Source organism: Porites lutea, chromosome 8 (genome assembly GCF_958299795.1).
Source record: "Porites lutea chromosome 8, jaPorLute2.1, whole genome shotgun sequence".
Lineage (NCBI taxonomy): Eukaryota > Metazoa > Cnidaria > Anthozoa > Scleractinia > Poritidae > Porites > Porites lutea.
Genome location: NC_133208.1, coordinates 7,954,557 through 7,972,418, shown reverse-complemented (window position 1 = coordinate 7,972,418; position 17,862 = coordinate 7,954,557). Strand labels below are relative to the sequence as shown.

General features: G+C 39.1%; 2 protein-coding genes across 2 annotated transcripts in view; one reads left to right on the top strand and one right to left on the bottom strand.

Annotated features, from left to right (window-relative positions):
• The window catches only part of LOC140946543 (uncharacterized), a 156,129-nt gene that overhangs the window by 59,538 nt on the left and 78,729 nt on the right, over positions 1-17,862 (top strand). The gene's annotated exons all lie outside the window — the stretch shown is intronic.
• LOC140946544 (uncharacterized) overlaps positions 9,860-17,862 on the bottom strand; it is a 37,620-nt gene continuing 29,617 nt past the window's right edge. Inside the window, exons 7-8 of the mRNA XM_073395673.1 lie at positions 11,041-11,163; positions 9,860-9,957 (exon numbers count right to left, since the gene is read on the bottom strand). Of these exons, the coding sequence (XP_073251774.1) occupies positions 9,860-9,957; positions 11,041-11,163 (221 nt within the window). The remainder of the gene's footprint in view (positions 9,958-11,040; positions 11,164-17,862) is intronic.

Below are 17,862 nucleotides of genomic sequence, written 5' to 3'. Positions count from 1 at the left end.
CTATTAACTGCTGTTCTAAAAATGATTATAACAGTGTAATGGGACAGTGCCCGTCATATAAACCTGAGTAATGGTACAATAATCACGCCATGCCGCGCGCTCTTCGATGTTGTTGTCACCGTTGTTTTGTTTTGTTTTGTTTTGTTTTTTTTTGGGGGGGGGGGGGGTAGTTGTTTTATTTTTTCTTCTATCCGTAAAAAACTCTCGCTAGATCTTGTGTTTTAAAGCTAATAAAATATGAAATTATCACAAATTTTGTTTAGTTATGATTAATTGTTACTCATGATTAAACAAATCGGACTCCAGCTATGTGGTCTCCTGACTCCACTCAGTCCTATTTCCCTTATTAACTATACAAGTATTAAAATTATCATTCAAATTACTATTATTATTATTATCATCATCATCATCATCATCATCATCATCATCATCATCATCATCATCATCATCATTATTATTATTGTTTCTTGCCTTGTGCACTGGCTGATCTCATACAGTTGTACTTGCTGAGGGAGCGAGTTATGACCCATAAAAAAGAATCCTTTCTGTTCCTAGAAGCGTAGTTTTTTGGGGGCAATGAAATACAAATTCTTGTGTCCAACTTTCCAGCCACTTCTCCAAGTTCTTCGTCACACTTGCGAATGATCCTACAACAATCTGTATCGCTCTGTATCACCTGCACAGTTCTCGTGTTCCATATCCTTGTAATGTCCCTTTAAGCTCCTGATAGTTTTTAACCTTTTCAACAATTCCCTTATCCCCTTCTACAGCAATATCGACAATGGCGCACTCTCTCTCCTGTTTGTTTACAACCACATGATCATGTCTATTGTAGCATCGATGACATAATCACATTGAATGTTCATTATCCCACAGTAGTTTAACTTCATCGTTTTTACTCACACTGTCAGGCACGTGTTCGTACCACTTGTCCTTCTTTCCCAGATGATATTTCTCACATACCTTCCAATGAACTACTTTTGCAATATTGTCATGTCTCTGTTTATATTCCCTTTGGGCTAACTTTTCAGTTACACTTACAGACAATATGGTTTACACTCTCGCCACATTACCTACATAAGGGGGATTCGCACGGTCTTGCAGTTAACATGGTATCAGTTTCATGGTTGGTCCTGAGAGCCTGTTCCTGGCCTGCACAAATTAGTGCTTCTGTTTGGATCTTCGAGTCTGCTTTTCGTAACCTGCTCCAAGTTTTCTTACATGTGTTGTTCCGGGTATTTTTTCATGAAATTGACCATGCAGCTTTTTTTCCTTCCAACTGTCGAGTTTCAGCTCATTGTCCCAAGATGTCTTCAATCAATTTAACTGACCATCTCCTCACTTTCAATATACCTTACCCCTTACCCCTTGCAGTAAAACGTCCCAAGAATTCTTTACATACCACCCAAAACTGTTTTACTCACCTCTCACACACCCCTCACAGATTATTAGTTGGCCCGACCTCCATCCTCCCTTGATACATACAACCTATCAACATCTCTTTTTGAATGGAAAGAACCATTCATTGTCAACACCTTTCTAGTCATTTTATCCACTGTTTTCAGTTCTTCCTTTACCCATCTTACCTGCTCCATACTTGATCAGCACTGACAGCTGCGCAGGTGTTAATCGCTATAACCTTATTCTTTCAATTCAATCTTGATTTCAACATTTTAGTTTCAGCCTTCTTTTTTACTCTCTTGAATTTTTTTTCATCTCCTTTTCGTTTATTAAATCTGCCTCAATAATCCCCAAATATTTATACCTTCTTTCACCGATTTCTCCCATTATCCGCCCATACAAAAGAGTATACCCTCAAAAAATATACCCTCAAACCTTACTTTCTTTTCCCTTGTCATTACCAACACAGTAGTGATAGAGAGATGAAATTAAGCCCCGTTAGTGTCGAGTAAGTGTCCAGTAAGGTTGAGGTAAATCATTGATATGCATAAGGGTCGATTACATGACGTCACCCATTGTTTTAACCTAGGAAGAAAGTGGGTTCCTTCATACTGATGAGTGTCTTCCTCCATATCTAATGAGCGTCTCTCTTACACAATAGGAACAATAGGCTTGCCTAGAATTGCCCGGTCTCTTTTAACCTTGATGATTGGCTAATGCAGAAATTATTATGTGTTCAAAATGAAAGCGCTCAGTTGTTGAACCGCGCTATCGTTACAGAGTGTAACTGAAAAATCTTTAATCATTTCTTTTAATCATCATGACTAAACATAGGATATAAACAAAAATCAAAAACAAAATTCAGGTATTCTATCTCAAGGAGACGACTAACTCTCAGCGCTTGGTAAGCTTATGGTCTTGTCATTTTCACGCGCCGTTAGTCAGTTAATTATCCGAGTTATCAAGCCGACATTTGCATACAAATTGGCTCAGCTATACAGTAAAAACCCCAAGAGAGAACCTTGACATATTATTATAAAAACAACAACGAAAAAAAATAGGTCCGCAATGCGTACATGTGTCTAGTGCTGGGTAATTGAGTAATGTGTATATGGTTATATAGGATTGCGTTAGACTTCGTGAATGCAATTAGGATTTATCCGCCATAGAGTACAGGAGTGGAGGCTGAGGTATAATCTGAAGCTCCAGCAGTCTAGCAAAGAAATGTGGCTAGAACTAACAAACGTGTTGAAGGTGATTTAGAAAAGTAAGGAGGAGTAGAGGTTGGTCTGCTTTGGGGTGTGGTTGAAATTATTGCAGACATTTTTCTGGAAGTAGTGCTAACTATTATGAATTTATTATTTTTAACATCACAGTGGTAACGATGAAATGAATTGAACACAACTTTATTTCAAGGCAACTAGTTGTAAATGAGAAATACAAAAAGTTATCAAGAGGTCGCAATCCCAGCTGACCTAATCGATAGTTTAACAATAAGGTGGAACCTACTGACAATGCAGTTTGATCACAGACATTTTGCTCAGGGCCTGGATTTAACTCGATATCACCGAACATCAAAGGCTTCATTTTCGATACACAATATCTTTTGGTACAGCTACATGATTTCACTGTTTTGTGCTTAACTAAACAATGCATACTTGCTTGTTTACTATTTTGTAACAACTTGTTTGCTGCCCATCTTTTAAGATTTGCAAAGTCGGTAAAAAAACAGTCGCATCTGTGTACGTATGTTACATACCATAACTTATAGTCAGTCGCTAAACTTGAACAAACTTGAAGATTTAGGAGTAAATTTCCTGAAAATGCGCTTTAGCTTGCGTCTAGCTTTTCTCTTTTTCATGGAGCTCACAATCTTTTTTATCGGTAATCTTGACGGCTCTCGGTCGCTATGACGTTTTTCCTGTACTTTGCACTGTCTATCAAATTCTCTCTCACACGGCCAGCACACCTCCTCATCAGTGCTAACCATTGCATGGAAAGATTCAGTAAAAACGACCCTTGGGTGATATTGAACAAGATTACGAGTTCTAGTATGACTTTGTCGGAAGGAAATCGCCACAGCTTTCGTATATGTTTGGCTAATGAAAGGTATTTTCACATTAAATCCTTCAGCGGCGAAAGATTTTCTGCCGTTTACATTTACCTGACAGGGCTTATTTAATCCCTCCGCGGGCTTTGTTATCCCCAAAATGGGCTCAATATTTCCCATAACGGGCTTTTCTTTCCCCAACTGTGGCTCATAAAGCTTAATTTGTATCCTCTTCGCAGGCGGTCGCAAAATTGCAGCATGGAGATTCTGTCGGCGCCAAGTACCTTGATCTTCAATAACCTGAGATCAGGCGTTATTATTATTTTTTTTTTTGCTTCTTTGGCTCGAGAGGGAAAAAAAAAACGCCTGATACATTTATTTAACAAGCAGTCAACCGCCCCCTAATTTACACAATCTAACGTCTGCTTGACCTGTCATGTTATTAGCCAATAAGCGTTTACCATACGGGAATCAAATTTTGGTGCGGAGAATTTTTTGAAATCAATTTTAGGGAAAGAAAATTTTTAAGTACGTCCATGTTCAGATGGCGCTTCCTAAAAAAAAAATTTAATGCATGTGTTGTTTTTGTGATGAAATACTACTAGCTGGAGCTGCCGTACCTTTATTTAACAGCTACAAATAATAAAGAATTTACTGGTTAAAGCTCGTTGACTTCGTTCTGTGCCGAAAGCGGTGAAAAAAAATTAGGCTGAAGCACCATATTTCACGAACTGAAAGGTGTTGTGAAAGCGAAGATCGCTCAGAATAATTCGCAGCATGATTTCTGAAGGAGGAATTACAGTCAAACCAAACCAGGTCAAGATTCCATTCATGAATTGATTATTTGAAGAGTGAACCCGTTTGTCGCTTTTGTAACTTGTAGCAGGTATCAAATTGCATTCAAATGATCGGTGAAGTTTCACTGCAACTGTTTTAGTATACGATGAGATGGAAAATAGTTCAATGGATGAAACCTCTATTTAGGCATTCTTCAAATTCAAGAAAACTGAGCCGGCAGAAATTTCATAACGAACTCGCGTGTGTATTCACTGCTCATTACGCAAGCAAAAATGCAGACTGAAATCAACAACAACTAACGGAAGGCGGCATTTTGGCCAATCGGAACAGCGCAAATCATCCGTATTGTTTCCTATCCAATCAGAAAAAAGTCCAGATTCTGGCTTTTTTACATGTGATCCGACAAAGAAATGTATCATGCCCTCTTCCCGTGAGAGACATAAAGGGATAATAGGGAGAGGGCTTGATCTCAGGCTAGATCTTCAACTTTGAAGCACCTTTCGAAACCTTTCATTCGGCCGGATTGACACATGTTTCGAAAGCTGTGGCATACTGAGAAAATACTTCCTAAGAAATTCATCACAAAGTAAGAAACTAAAAGGTAACTTACTGATAGGACAACTCGTATCACACACGTCGAAGAAAGCAACGAAAGCAAATCGTCGTAGAGAGTTTTCTTGCAGTTGTCGGGAGTTGTCGTGGAAAGCACATGGTGTTGGCGCAATTGTCGTCTCTACTAATACACATTCGATTGGTTCCGATTGTCATTGGTTGTTTATTTCGAGTCACGAAGAAATTACGAGTGATTATCGATGATATTACCCTCCTGGTACCCAGTAAAGAATGCTTCATGTAATGAGTCACGTAGGAGAAACCTCAGTGAAACTTTATTCGTATGACGTAATAATTTGTCATATATGAAGCACTTACCAAAGGATTTTAGCGTTTTCTCATGGTGTCTGTGCTTCGCACTAGACACAAAAACAGTTAATAACTTAACAAAAGAAATGTGGTGGTGGTGGTGGTGGTGGAGGAGGAAAGCAATAGAAACGTGGTTTCATGGCTTGCCAAACCTGTATAAACGCGCAACATTCTACCTTTTTCTCAGTCTACATTCTGCTCCTGAGGAGTTGACATGAGTTGGTTTTGTTCCGTTTGCGAAAAATCGTTTAGTAGAAGGGATAGCTTGCAAAGGCACGCGATGTCTAAACACCACAATGCTGGTCTCACTACATTTCAAACAGTTCCGATGTCTTCACAGAAATGTCAGCGGTTTCGCTTTAAGCATCCATTCACCTCCATGACTCATGGAATGACCAAGTCCGGAAAAGCGGCCTGGGTTCTATCTCTATTACATCAAGCTTCAGAGGCAATTTACCTTCCCCCAGAGAGGATCGTTTGGTGTTATTCACAATGGCAGCCTGCGTATACAGAAATGCTAGTCGCCATGCCACACATTGAATTTATCAAGGGAATTCCTACTGCTTTGGAACAGGATTCCAATTATTATGTGAACAAACAGAATCTGATCGTGTTTGATAATCAGATGATTAACGCCAGTAAAGACAACCGAATTGTGAACCTCTTTACTCGTGGTTACAGCGAGATTTATATCGTGCAGAATTCGAATCTATTTCATCAGGGGAAGGGAAGTCGCAGCATAAGCCTAAACAGTCATTATTTGCTGCTATTCAAGAATCCACGAGACAAATTGCAAAACCTGACTCTGGCCTAGCAAATGTATCCCGGGCAAACTTATTTCTTTTTAAATCAGTACGAAGAGGCCGTAAAAAGACCTTTTGGTTATCTGCTGGTTGATCTAAAAACTACTACCCAAGATAATTTCCCACTGCGAAAAAACCTCCTGCCCCGAAAAAACCTCCTGCCTAGCGTTTATTAGTAGCGTGTTTCATTTGATCCTTGTTAAGTTAATAATTGTTTTCGTGTGTTTTTATAATAACAAGTTAAGGTTATCCCTTGGGGTTTTTATTGTGGAACCATTTTGTATGCAAATGTAGGCTTTTTAACTCGCATATCATGAATTAACTGACTAACGGCGCGTGATAACAACAAAACCATAAGCTCACCAAGCGCTGAGAGTTAGTCGTCTCCTCGAGATAGAATACCTGAATTTTGTGCTTGAGATTTGTTTATATCCTATTTTTAGTCATGATAATTTTAAAGAAATGATTAAAGATTTTTCAGTTACACTCTGAGACAAGCGGTTTTGTAATAGCCAGTCAAAATTGAAATAAAGAGTTCTCAGCTCCACTTTCTGTGTGTGTGTGTTTTGTTGATATATCCGATTTTTAGCGCTTAAATTATAATAGAAAACATAAGCCGTTTCTCGTGTTGCTAGGTGATCGCTTCTCTTGTTCCTATTCTTTTAATAGGCCGTTCCGGCAAACCGGGCTCAAGTTACTTACCGGGCAATTCTAGACAAGCCTGTTCCTATTGTATAAGAGGAAAGCTCATTAGATATGGAGGAAGACACTTATTAGTATGGAGGAGCCCACTTTTTCCCTAGGTTAAAACAATGGGTAACGTCATGGACTCGAACCTTATGCATATCAATGATTTACCTCAACCTTACTCGACACTTACTCGACCCCAACGGTGCTTAATTTCATCCCTCTATCACTACTCAACACACTACACTTTTTCAATACAAATTCCATTCTAATGTCCTCACTAAGTAACTGTACAGTTTGCACCAACGAATCTATTTGGTCTTCACTTTTCGCAAACAATTTTAATTCGTCCATAAGAAAGATGTTTAACCTTCATAACCTGTTGTTGATTTTCTCAACACCAATGCTAATGGATTCATGCACAAAACAAGTAGCCCTGGAAAATGCCTCTTCTTCTAATTAATGACTTCCGACCTCTCGCCTGATGATGATAACTCTACTTCTATGTCTGCATATCATTAATTAAAAAAAACCCTTTTCATAGTTCTCAGCTATTTCAAACATCTCCAAACACTTGACAATCCAGCTATGTGGTATCATGTCATATGCTTTCCGGTAATCACTCAAACCCAACGCCAAAATGTTGATTGTTTCTCTCAAAGGGCCGTTTCTTGCAACTTCCAATAATTACCGAGTATGGTCTGAATAAATTCGGCGCCTAAAACTGCTGTTTACATTTAGAAGTGATATAGTATGTAAAAAGTATAAAAGCCTGGTTAGTACAGGTTAAGGAGGTTTGCTGGCAGGATTTTGCAAAGTAAACTGGTAGCGAACGCAAGAAATCCGGCCGGATTTTTCATTTTGGCCCTATCCCTTTAGACAGAGGGATAGTTCTCCGTAGCAACTACTACGCTTCAAAAGTGAACCACCTAAAGAAGACTAAGCCTAGGTAGTGGTGGACTGCGGTCAAGTGGATCGCTCACATGGCTCTCGCTCCTGGCTCAGACCCTTTGTTTGCTAACTTATAGATCAAGGTTCCGCTCTTCTGTCTGACCAAGAGATTGCCAGCCAAATCAACTCAGGATTCCTACAACCTATGGAGTCCTTCCAAAGGCTTGAATTCCTCCCGTCACGCAGTGAGGATTTGTCACTGCTGACCCTATCCGAACCCGCCGTTTTATCCGCTTTAAAAAGGCTTAACCCAATGAAGACGGCAGGACTAGATGTGGTAGTATGGTGAAGGCGTACGCAGGCATCCTTGCTTTCCCAGTTACAGCTGTGAAAAACAGCAGTTTCGAGGAGCAGAGACGCCCGTCATCCTGGAAGATGGTGCCTGTCCCCAAACTAAAACCTGTTATCGACATCAACAAATATCTTCGTTCGATCTCCCTAACCTCCTTAATATTTAAACTTGCACAGGACTTTGTCGTCGCTCTCCATTTCGGCCCTGCGGTTCTGGAGGTGATTGATCCAAATCAGTATGGTTGCATCCCAGCGTCCTCTACCCTACACGCCCTTACGTACATGCTACATGTACCTGGTTGCAAGCCACCGACGGGTCTGGGGCTGCTGTGAGAGTCGTCCCGTTTGATTACAGGAAGGCCATCGATCTCAGCGACCACACCCTACTTGTGCGCAAAGTTTTCGGCCTATCTTTTCCTCGCGCTGTTGCCCTCTGGGTGGCCGACTTCGTAACGCATAGACAACAACGCATAAAGTTGTCTAGAGACCGTTTTTATGAATGGGGCCCTATGCCCGCTGGTGTGCCTCAAGGAAACAAACTAGGCCCATCGTTATTCCTCAGGGGTTTTCAGTGTGGACACATAGAAGCACATTTTGTACGTTGATGATACTTACTAGATAGATTAAGCATCGCGTTTACGGCAAACGTAAGCAAGTTTCCCCTCCACCAGTCGTTTTCTGTTCATTATAAATACACGAAAATCGGTAGATTCAGGCCAATTTTATCCATACTATTGATGCACAGGGTGACTTTCAAAGCGCAGTTAGCGCCGTCGAGGACTAGTCACGTGAGCAATGCATGCAACTAAATGCTGACAAATAACAAACACGTCTTCAGCCCTGTTGTGGTCGACGAGAAGGAACTAGCTGTTATAATAGTGCCATACTTTAAGGTATAACACTGTCGCGTCCACTATTGTAACAGCCTGCTCTATGGCCTGCCTGCCTACCAGCTTAATAAGCTACAGAGGGTCCAAGATGCTGCCGGTAGGTTAATTTTCTAGGAATCTAAATACTGCCACATAAGACAGTTGCCGTAGATATAATGCCAATCAAATTCAAAATTAACTTTAAGATACTACTGTTAACGTAAAAGGCTATCACTGGCTTAGCACCTTTTTATATCCAGGAACTTATTAATCTTAAAGAACATGTAAATACAATTTACTCTCCGATTGTGATGCACTGCTACTAAACCCTGTGAAATCAAGACTTTAACAACGTTAGGAGATCGATCTTTTGCTGCTGCTGCTCCTCAACTATGGAATTCATGGCCCTACGCGATTAGGAGTAGCCCCTCTGTCGCATCTTTTCAAATGACACTCAAGACATTTTTATTTCAGAAAGCTTTTTGTAATTTTATGTGCTTTTTAATCTCGTTTTTAGTAGGTTTTATGCAGTTTTTTACCATTTAAGTAGTCTAGGTAATTTTATAATTTTAGCGTTGACATAAGGATGGCAGGATGTTCGGCCTGGTTTATAGTCCTTGGGAGCGGGTTACAACAAGTCACGACGGGTCCCAGATCTCTCTTTTCCTTCTTCTTGCAGGGACAGTACTTTCCTTAGTATCTTTGCTGTCCCCAACAATGCTGTTTTCTGGATAACTTCCAACCTCACGTTCACGCCGATTCTCTTCATGTACTCCGTAAACTTATTATTATTATTATTATTATTATTATTATTATTATTAGCGATCTCAAGTGGTACGTTTATATAATATACAACTATCCTCCGAAGGGGAGGTGATCAGAATAGTCAGGTAGGATATACCTAGACGCGAAGCGTCGAGGTATATATCTAGCGCTATGAACCGACCCTGAGTGGGATAGTTGTTTTAATATTAACCAAATCAGTTGGATAAAAATCACTTAGTTCGAGTTTGTTTACGTTTTAATTTACAATGTTTCGGGGATCATTTGTTATGATTTTGTTCCAAATTCAGTAAGAAAATTCTTTTCTAGCGACCAATAAACACCGACAAGCCAATTTTTTTCTCTTTCTTGGTATTTGTTGGTGCAGCTGCTTCATTTACTGCTAAAATTTCATCGTTCGAAACTGTCGCGAAACGAGAAGCAGAATCCCGTCATGAACAAATGAAACAGTGAATATCCAAGGATATTCCTAGTTACGGGAGCCTACCAGAACGCGCGAAAATTGCTATCCTCTGATTTGGCGAATACTAAATGAAACTATTAACAAAGCAAATAAGCGTTTGCATTTTTTGGTTCAGCTTGAGCTGTAAAGATATTGTTGACTTCCGCTGTACAGTAATGAGACCCGTTCTAGAATATCGCTCGTCCATTTTCCACCATAGCCTACCCGACTGTCTAAGTGAGCATGTACAAAAAAAAGCGCTCTCCATAACAGCGCCTGATAAATCATACAAACACTGTTAAGTCAGTTTTGGTCTCAGCACTTTATATGATAGGCGTAACGATCAGTGTATTCAGCTGTTTATAATAGTATATCCTCGGATCAGCACAAATTCGCTTGCCTGCTTTAACCGAACCACCAAGGCTACTAAAATACCAGACAGGAGAGAGTTTACGACTTACCCCGCTTTCGCACAAACCGCTGCAAAAATTCGTTCAAACCAGCCATGTTCGGGCGTCCAAACATGTTATTATAATGTAAGATTAAGAGTTATAACGTTATTTTTCCTTTCTTTCTCAGTTCTTCATTATAATTATTCCTAATTGACAAAATTGAAATTAGTCTTTTACAATTATTTTATACTTTTTATTGCATTGTAAATAATTAAACAATTCAGTCTGCTGCGATTTGATTATTTTATTATCTATGATCTATCTTCACTGGGAGAAGTAACGCCTTCAGTGGATTGATCAGATGTACTAAACTTCGATCAAGCTGGATTGAGTCACCGCAAGATTGAGGATAACATCTTCTTCGCTCTACATAATTCTTCACGTCCTACTCAGCCACATTTAGTAGTTGCTAATGATGACAACGATCACTTTGTCGATCAAAGGCTACACTTCAAACTCTTATTTTTTACATTTGGAAATGTCTCTTTTGAATTCTATTCAGGGACTCAAACGCGTGAATTCGAGACAATATAATACTGAATTAATAGCCTTATCATTAAGACGATACAAGTTTTTACTGATATATAATCACCTTTGCAGTTAACTCCGTTCCAATAATACCCTGGTTTGCAAGTGCACTCGAAAGATCCTTCAGTGTTATTGCAGGCTGCATTGGCATCACAGTTGTGCTCTCCTGTTATACACTCGTTTCCGTCTGCAAATCAGATGCAGGACTAAATCATCAAAACTGATTTACTTAAGGTGTTTCGATACAGTTTTTCAGAGGCCATACCGATATTTTTCAATCGCCTTAAAAGTAGTTTTTACCTTGTCCGATCGCTATAAAGTTTTCACCAGTAATTGGCTATGGATTGAAATTTGTGAAAATGTAGTTTTAAGTAAAATCGATATTACTATGACAACAATAAACAAAAAACTTTGAAATTGATAAAAGCCAAATTTTGTGTGATCTAGACCTGCTACTGAAAATCCAACACTAGGAACTTAAAGTTTGGTGTTTAGCAAACAATCTCCGTAAGAAGTAAAAAATTCTGTATGTTTGAATTCGAATAAAACGAAAATATATTTCAAACCTTAAATTTTCAATAGCCGTGATAGGTTATGTAATAAAAACGTTATAAATGACTCAAATTATTCTTAAGTAGCGTAAGAATGATGCTTAATATCATGTTTTCATGCTAGGAAATTTTGGTGTACTTTCGTTCATGCGATATTGAAATCTAACCTGTTTTCTCACCATCTGTATAAGTGCAACTTCATTCAGAATTTGGACTTTTAGCGCTTTCTTGTATATCTCCGAAACGACTCGAACGAATTTTTTCAAAATCTCTTCACATAATCTTCATAATGTATATAAAAATGTCCGAAACTTTCATTAAGATTGATTCACTGTAACACCTTGAAATTTCAAGACAAACCTATCCGACGAACCGGTCAAAAATCTGCGCGCCAACATTCACTGTTTTGACGTTATGGTAATTTTTCCAAATTAATGCGGACAATACATATATCCATGACTAGTACATTTCAGTGTGAGTATTGCCAATATTTTACATTCAAAAGATGCGATAAATTCAAACTAAGATGTACTAGTCATGGAGGTATGTATAGTGCGCATTATTCTGGAAAAATTAGCATAACGTCAAAACAGTGAATGTTGTAACGCAGATTTTTGACCGGTTGGTAGGACAGGTTTGTCTTGAAATTTCAAGGTGTTGCAGTGAATCAATCTTAATGAGACTTTCGGACATCTTTATATACATTATGAAGATTATGTGAACAGATTTGAAAAAAATTCGTTCGAGTCGTTTCGGAGATATACAAGAAAGCGCTAAAAGTCCAAATTCTGAATGAAGTTGCACTTATACAGATGGTGAGAAAATGGGTTAGTTTTCAAGATCGCATGAACGAAAGTACACCAAAATTTCCTAGTATCAAAACATGATATTAAGCATCATTCGTACGCTACGTAAGAATAATTTGAGTCATTTATAACGTTTTTATTACATAACCTATCACGGCTATTGAAAATTTAAGGTTTGAAATATATTTTCGTTTTATTCGAATTCAAACATACAGAATTTTTTACTTCTTACGGAGATTGTTTGCTAAACACCAAACTTTAAGTTCCTAGTGTTGGACTTTCAGCAGCAGGTCTAGATCACACAAAATTTGGCTTTTTTCAATTTCAAAGTTTTTTGTTTACTGTTGTCATAGTAATATCGATTTTACTTAAAACTACATTTTCACAAATTTCAATCCATAGCCAATTACTGGTGAAAATTTTATAGCGATCGGACAAGGTAAAAACTACTTTTAAGGCGATGGAAAAATATCGGTATGGCCTCTGAAAAACTGTATCGAAACACCTTAACCTTTTATTTTCTAGGATTGGTTACGATAAGAAGAGAGAGGGAGAGAGAGATTTCTGGCTATACTGAAAAGCAAAAGCTTTTTTGCTATATATTGAGCAGGTGAAAAATTCACAAAAAAAATTAATGACATCACGTGTATAGATAGAGGATTAGCGAGACCTAAGGAAGCAAGATATTATAGAATGTAATCTTGTAGGGGCACAATATAATAACACATTAATATTTCAAGCATGTATAAGTAGTACTAGGCGTCAGTAGTGGTCTCAAAGGATGCCGCCGCCGCCTATTGTTTTAGGCTATTGTTCTCAGTTGTCAATCAAATTAAAAATTCAAGATGGCGCCCGAGAGCAAAAACGTTCTAAAGATCAGGGAATCACCAATTGTTGACAGTTTAATCATGTCGCGCGACGAAAAAGACGTAAGGGTTTATCGGAACCTAGCCAAAAGCGAAGCAAGATACAGACTGAAGGAAAGGATTCTGGAACAAATGATCTTATCCGTGGATTATTTAGATAATTTCCACGAATCATTCATGATGAAACTCGAACACCTAGAATGTGTGTGTCTAGTTAACGCGTTCCAGTGAATGGTTTTGTATGTTAATTCATGTTCGCTTGGAATTTGCATGAAGACTCGTAGAGTCTTAGAGAAAAAAGAAGACCTGAAAGAAAAAAAGATTTGAACCTGTAAGCTTAAACTAAAGTTACCTGGCGTCAGTACTAAGACTTAACGCGTTGCGCTAAGCCCGTTCCCGACGAAAGTTGACTACAAAATAAAGAAGTCTTTCTGAATATTGGTCATGACTTTTATTGATGTGGTGGTTCCTAAAAGAACCGTTTTTGTCATAAGACAATTAGTGGGATCTGTTCTTCCTACTTAGGAATTGTGAATAGAACGCCCAGTTAAATGGGTAGGCTGAGATGATTTGCCATTTCTCGCCTGGTACTTTCTCAGAATAATACACAGCGATGTGTTTGGCAGGGAAGCCTTCCGGATCTGTACCAATTTGCCGGTTTAGTTTAAACACGAACAAATAAAAGCGTCCATGATATTCGTTCCATCCCTCGTGTATGACGGACACGTCTTCGCTGTTTTCTTCCCAGGTGAGTTCGGAGACAGTCTTTAACAAATCGACTAAATCAATTTGTGACTCAAACTTCGACGCTCTCACATGTTCATGTTTTAAAACATGCCTCTCGTTGATATGATCAGCTTGCTTTTGTGTCAGGAACGTTCCCTCGGTTTCAAATGGCAAAGCCATGGTTGAAAATAAAATTTTTTCTGGTTCATCTTAAAACAGATTGCAACACAAAAGACTCAAACTTGAAAAAGAGCGAAAAGGGTTATTGTTTTTGCCGCCCGCCGTTCAACTAAAAAGAGCAGCGAACTTTTTGCCGCGAAGGTTCAAAAACTTAAAAGAACGGCGAAAAATTAAATGGTTTTTTACCGCTCCACTTTAATTGTCCCCGCACCAATCAGCGTGAATCTCCCATGAACAGCATAAAGGTAGAGTGAATTTGAAAAAGTCATTTTGCTCTGCTCATCCCAGTGTCAAGATATCCAATTGCTCAAAGATGAAGACTTTGTATGAACTTGCCTTGGAAGCTGTCCCTAACAAGGGTTTAATGGCTGAGACGTTTCTGGTCCCTTGTCATCCGATTGCCAAAGAACTTCAAGCCCGGCAGTACATTGAAGACAGAAATAAGTATAGACAACAACACCGCGTCAATTTCAGGTTTGTCTACGCTGATTTGTGTTTTATCCAAGCCTTGTTTTTAAACTCAGACATTTACCCGAGTGATGTTACGTTTTTAAATCGAATGTGGAAACAAATCGACGATTTACTTTAGTCCCTATTTTGTTTTAGACCTATTCTGGAATCCCTGTTTTGGATAAAAGATTGCATATGGCTTAGTGTGAAGACGAAATGTTATATGATTGAACTGTAAAAACGTGTTTTTAAACGCGCTTGTTGATGTTTTATTTTAGAAATTGTTTGAATCAGTTGAAACAGCGAAGATGGGCCATGTATTGTCATAAAACAGAATGGATTCCCGTCAATGCGGAGAAACTTTTGTGTTCTCAATGTAAAAGAATTAGGTCAACACAGTTAACTTTAGATGGTTTACGTTTGCAAAGGCAAAAGAAATTTGTAGATAAAAATGAAGAGGCACGTTTAATTCGGCGTTTTTACTATACGCCAATTCGTAGACGTTTAGGGTTAGAATTTGAGTAAGTTGTTGTTTTTATTTTCTGTTTAGCAAATGTTTGCGACAAATCAAGAAACGTCATTTTTGTAGATCGACCCAATGGCTTTCGTTTCATGAAGGATTTTGTTCTCAGTGTTTTAGAATTGGAGTTGATTGTTTGACGGTAACCGGTCAAATGAAATATGACCGATACGAACGAGTTAATTTTGAACATGAACGGCGAAAAATCTTTAAGCTATACAGGGGTACAGGAATTTTAAGAAGACGTCAGGCACTTGAACACAGAGTAATCCAATCTTTGGGTCTTTTTTAGAAAAGTGATGCAAGATATCCGTTTTTCGCCGCTAAATCCTTTTACAGAGTGGATCGAAATCAATAGGCAGACCACTGATTTTCGTATTACAATTTTAAATGTAACGATCGATGATGTAAAGCTTGTGGACAATCCTTTTTTTCCTGCTATTGAAACAATGATTGAACGTTTTGAGCTAACCTACGCACACTTAAAGTTAGAATTTCCCTGGTTCTTTCGAGATTACCATGTCAATTTTTTATAACGGACCAGATTCATTAGGGATCTGATATGTTCCAGTTTGTAAATAAGAAAAAAGTGCTTTGAAAAGGACTTTAACCGACTAGCGGTTAAAACACGTTCCTCTCATTGCATTGACTAAGAAAGTGATTGTACCGTTTTACCGAAGGAAGGTAAAAATGTAAATAAAGTTAAGTTTGCGTGTAATTTACTTGTGTCTTTGGGAAAAAGAAATGAACTGAGATCTGTCAACGCTCAGGCAGGGAGGGGTTTTCTTAGAACTTAATGAACACTCAAGAAAAAGAAAAGATTAAAGCTGAATCAACCAAAATTTCTTAGAAAGCGAACAAAGAGTAAAGCTGAATTAGCCAAAATTCCTTAGAAAACGAACAAAGAGTAGAGCTGACTCAGCCAAAAATGAATTAGAAAAACGAACAAAGACTTAGTCTTGAGGGATCAGTTGGAAAAGTAATTAGAAAAAGAACAAAGAGTATAGCTGACTAAGGGAAAATAGATCATTAGGCAATCTTGGACAACCTTTTGTTTAGGATAAGTTAATGACATTCAAAACACATACTCCGCAGTTCATTTAACTCATTCGCGTCTCTGAAAGCGTCATTCAGTTTTTACTGTCTTACTAAGCAGAGCTTTTTGCAAAACGGTGTTTTTCGTATCATGGATCCATACATTCGCGCGCTTATGAACGATGGGCTCGATTCCTTGTTGGAGGAAATACCTGACTGGACGACTAGTCAAGGGGAAGAATTAATGGACTCGGAGGATGACAGCGATTTGCTAATCGCGGCGCGCCGAGCAGAACAACAAGGAGTGAATCCCTTGTTTGCTCTGAATATGGAGCGAGTGAGAGCACCGCGCTCTTTTCACCGTGGTGTAGCCATTCAAATGCAAGTCCGATTTTCTCTGGAACAGTTACGTCCGCCGAATGGGGAATACCAAGGTGAAGCGATAGCGGAAGCCTTCCATCAAGGTTTGATTAATTTTATCCGCGATCCTCGCAATGGTATTGTCAATCCTCAGGATTATTCGATGTCTATGGCTATTCACCACAGTACAGGGACCCACACATGGACCAGCTGCCCGAGAGTTCCACTGAGTGAGTGGATTCAAGGATCGCCACTGACTCGGCAATGGCTAGAAAGACTGGCTAAACAGCTTAACTCAGCGGAAAGTTTCGATGCTGCGAGCGGGGATTTTTACGCTGAACTGTCTTTTTTTAAGACGCATCAGCGTGGCGGAAGACCAGCCAAAAACAAGCCTGGTAACAAGTCGTTTGAGCAGTTACTGAAAAAGAGATCTGTGATCACGATTAAAAACAAAGATGAACTGTGTTTCGCGCGAGCCTTGGTTTGCACCAAAGCCTTTGTCGACCAAGACCCTCAGTATCAAAATATTTCTAAAGGACGTGGAATGCAGGGTCATCTTACCTACAAACTGCATCAAGAAACCGGGGTTCCTGAAGGACTGTGCGGTTTACCCGAAATTCAGAGAATGCAAGATCATCTTGGTCCTCAAGGATACCAGATTAAAATCTTTGAAGGACTCTGTGGGGCACTCTGGTATTGTGACCCGTCGTTTGATTCAGCACCTAAAAAACTGTGCCTGCTCAAAGTAGAACAACATTTTCACGGATTGCAAAGTGTGCCAGCCCTCCTAAACAAGAGTTATTACTGTCATCAATGTAACAAAGGTTACGATCATGAAGATTCAGAACATCATAATTGTTCTCGTCAAAACTGTGACAAATGTCGAAGAAAAAACGGCGAATGCCCTGATTTTCAAGAAAAAAAGTCTGCTAACGCCTACTGCAATGATTGCGGTCAGTCTTTTCACGGGCAAAACTGTTTTACCGCTCACAAGAAAAAACTATGTCGTTTATTCAAAAAGTGTCCGGAGTGTTGTAAAGTCTATAAGTTTTCCAAGAAAAAGAGGCATGTGTGTGGAGAATACAAATGTCCTAACTGCCGAGAGAAAGTTTTACCAAAGCATCAGTGTTACATTCAACCGCTTGGAATGGAGTTCAGCAATCTTCTGGACCAAGCAGCCGATTTTAGCGAGGAAGACCGTGCGATTCTGGAAGACATGGTTGAAGCGGAAGCCGCGGAAAAAAGTCAAAAAGAAGAGGACGAAGAACCGCCCCCGCTGGTGTGTTGTACTGACTTTGAATGTGGGTTGGATGAAAATAAGGATTTTGAGGATGTGCGTGTGGGCTGGCAATATGTGAATGTGGAAGGTAGCTACCGCGAAGCATGCAAGGC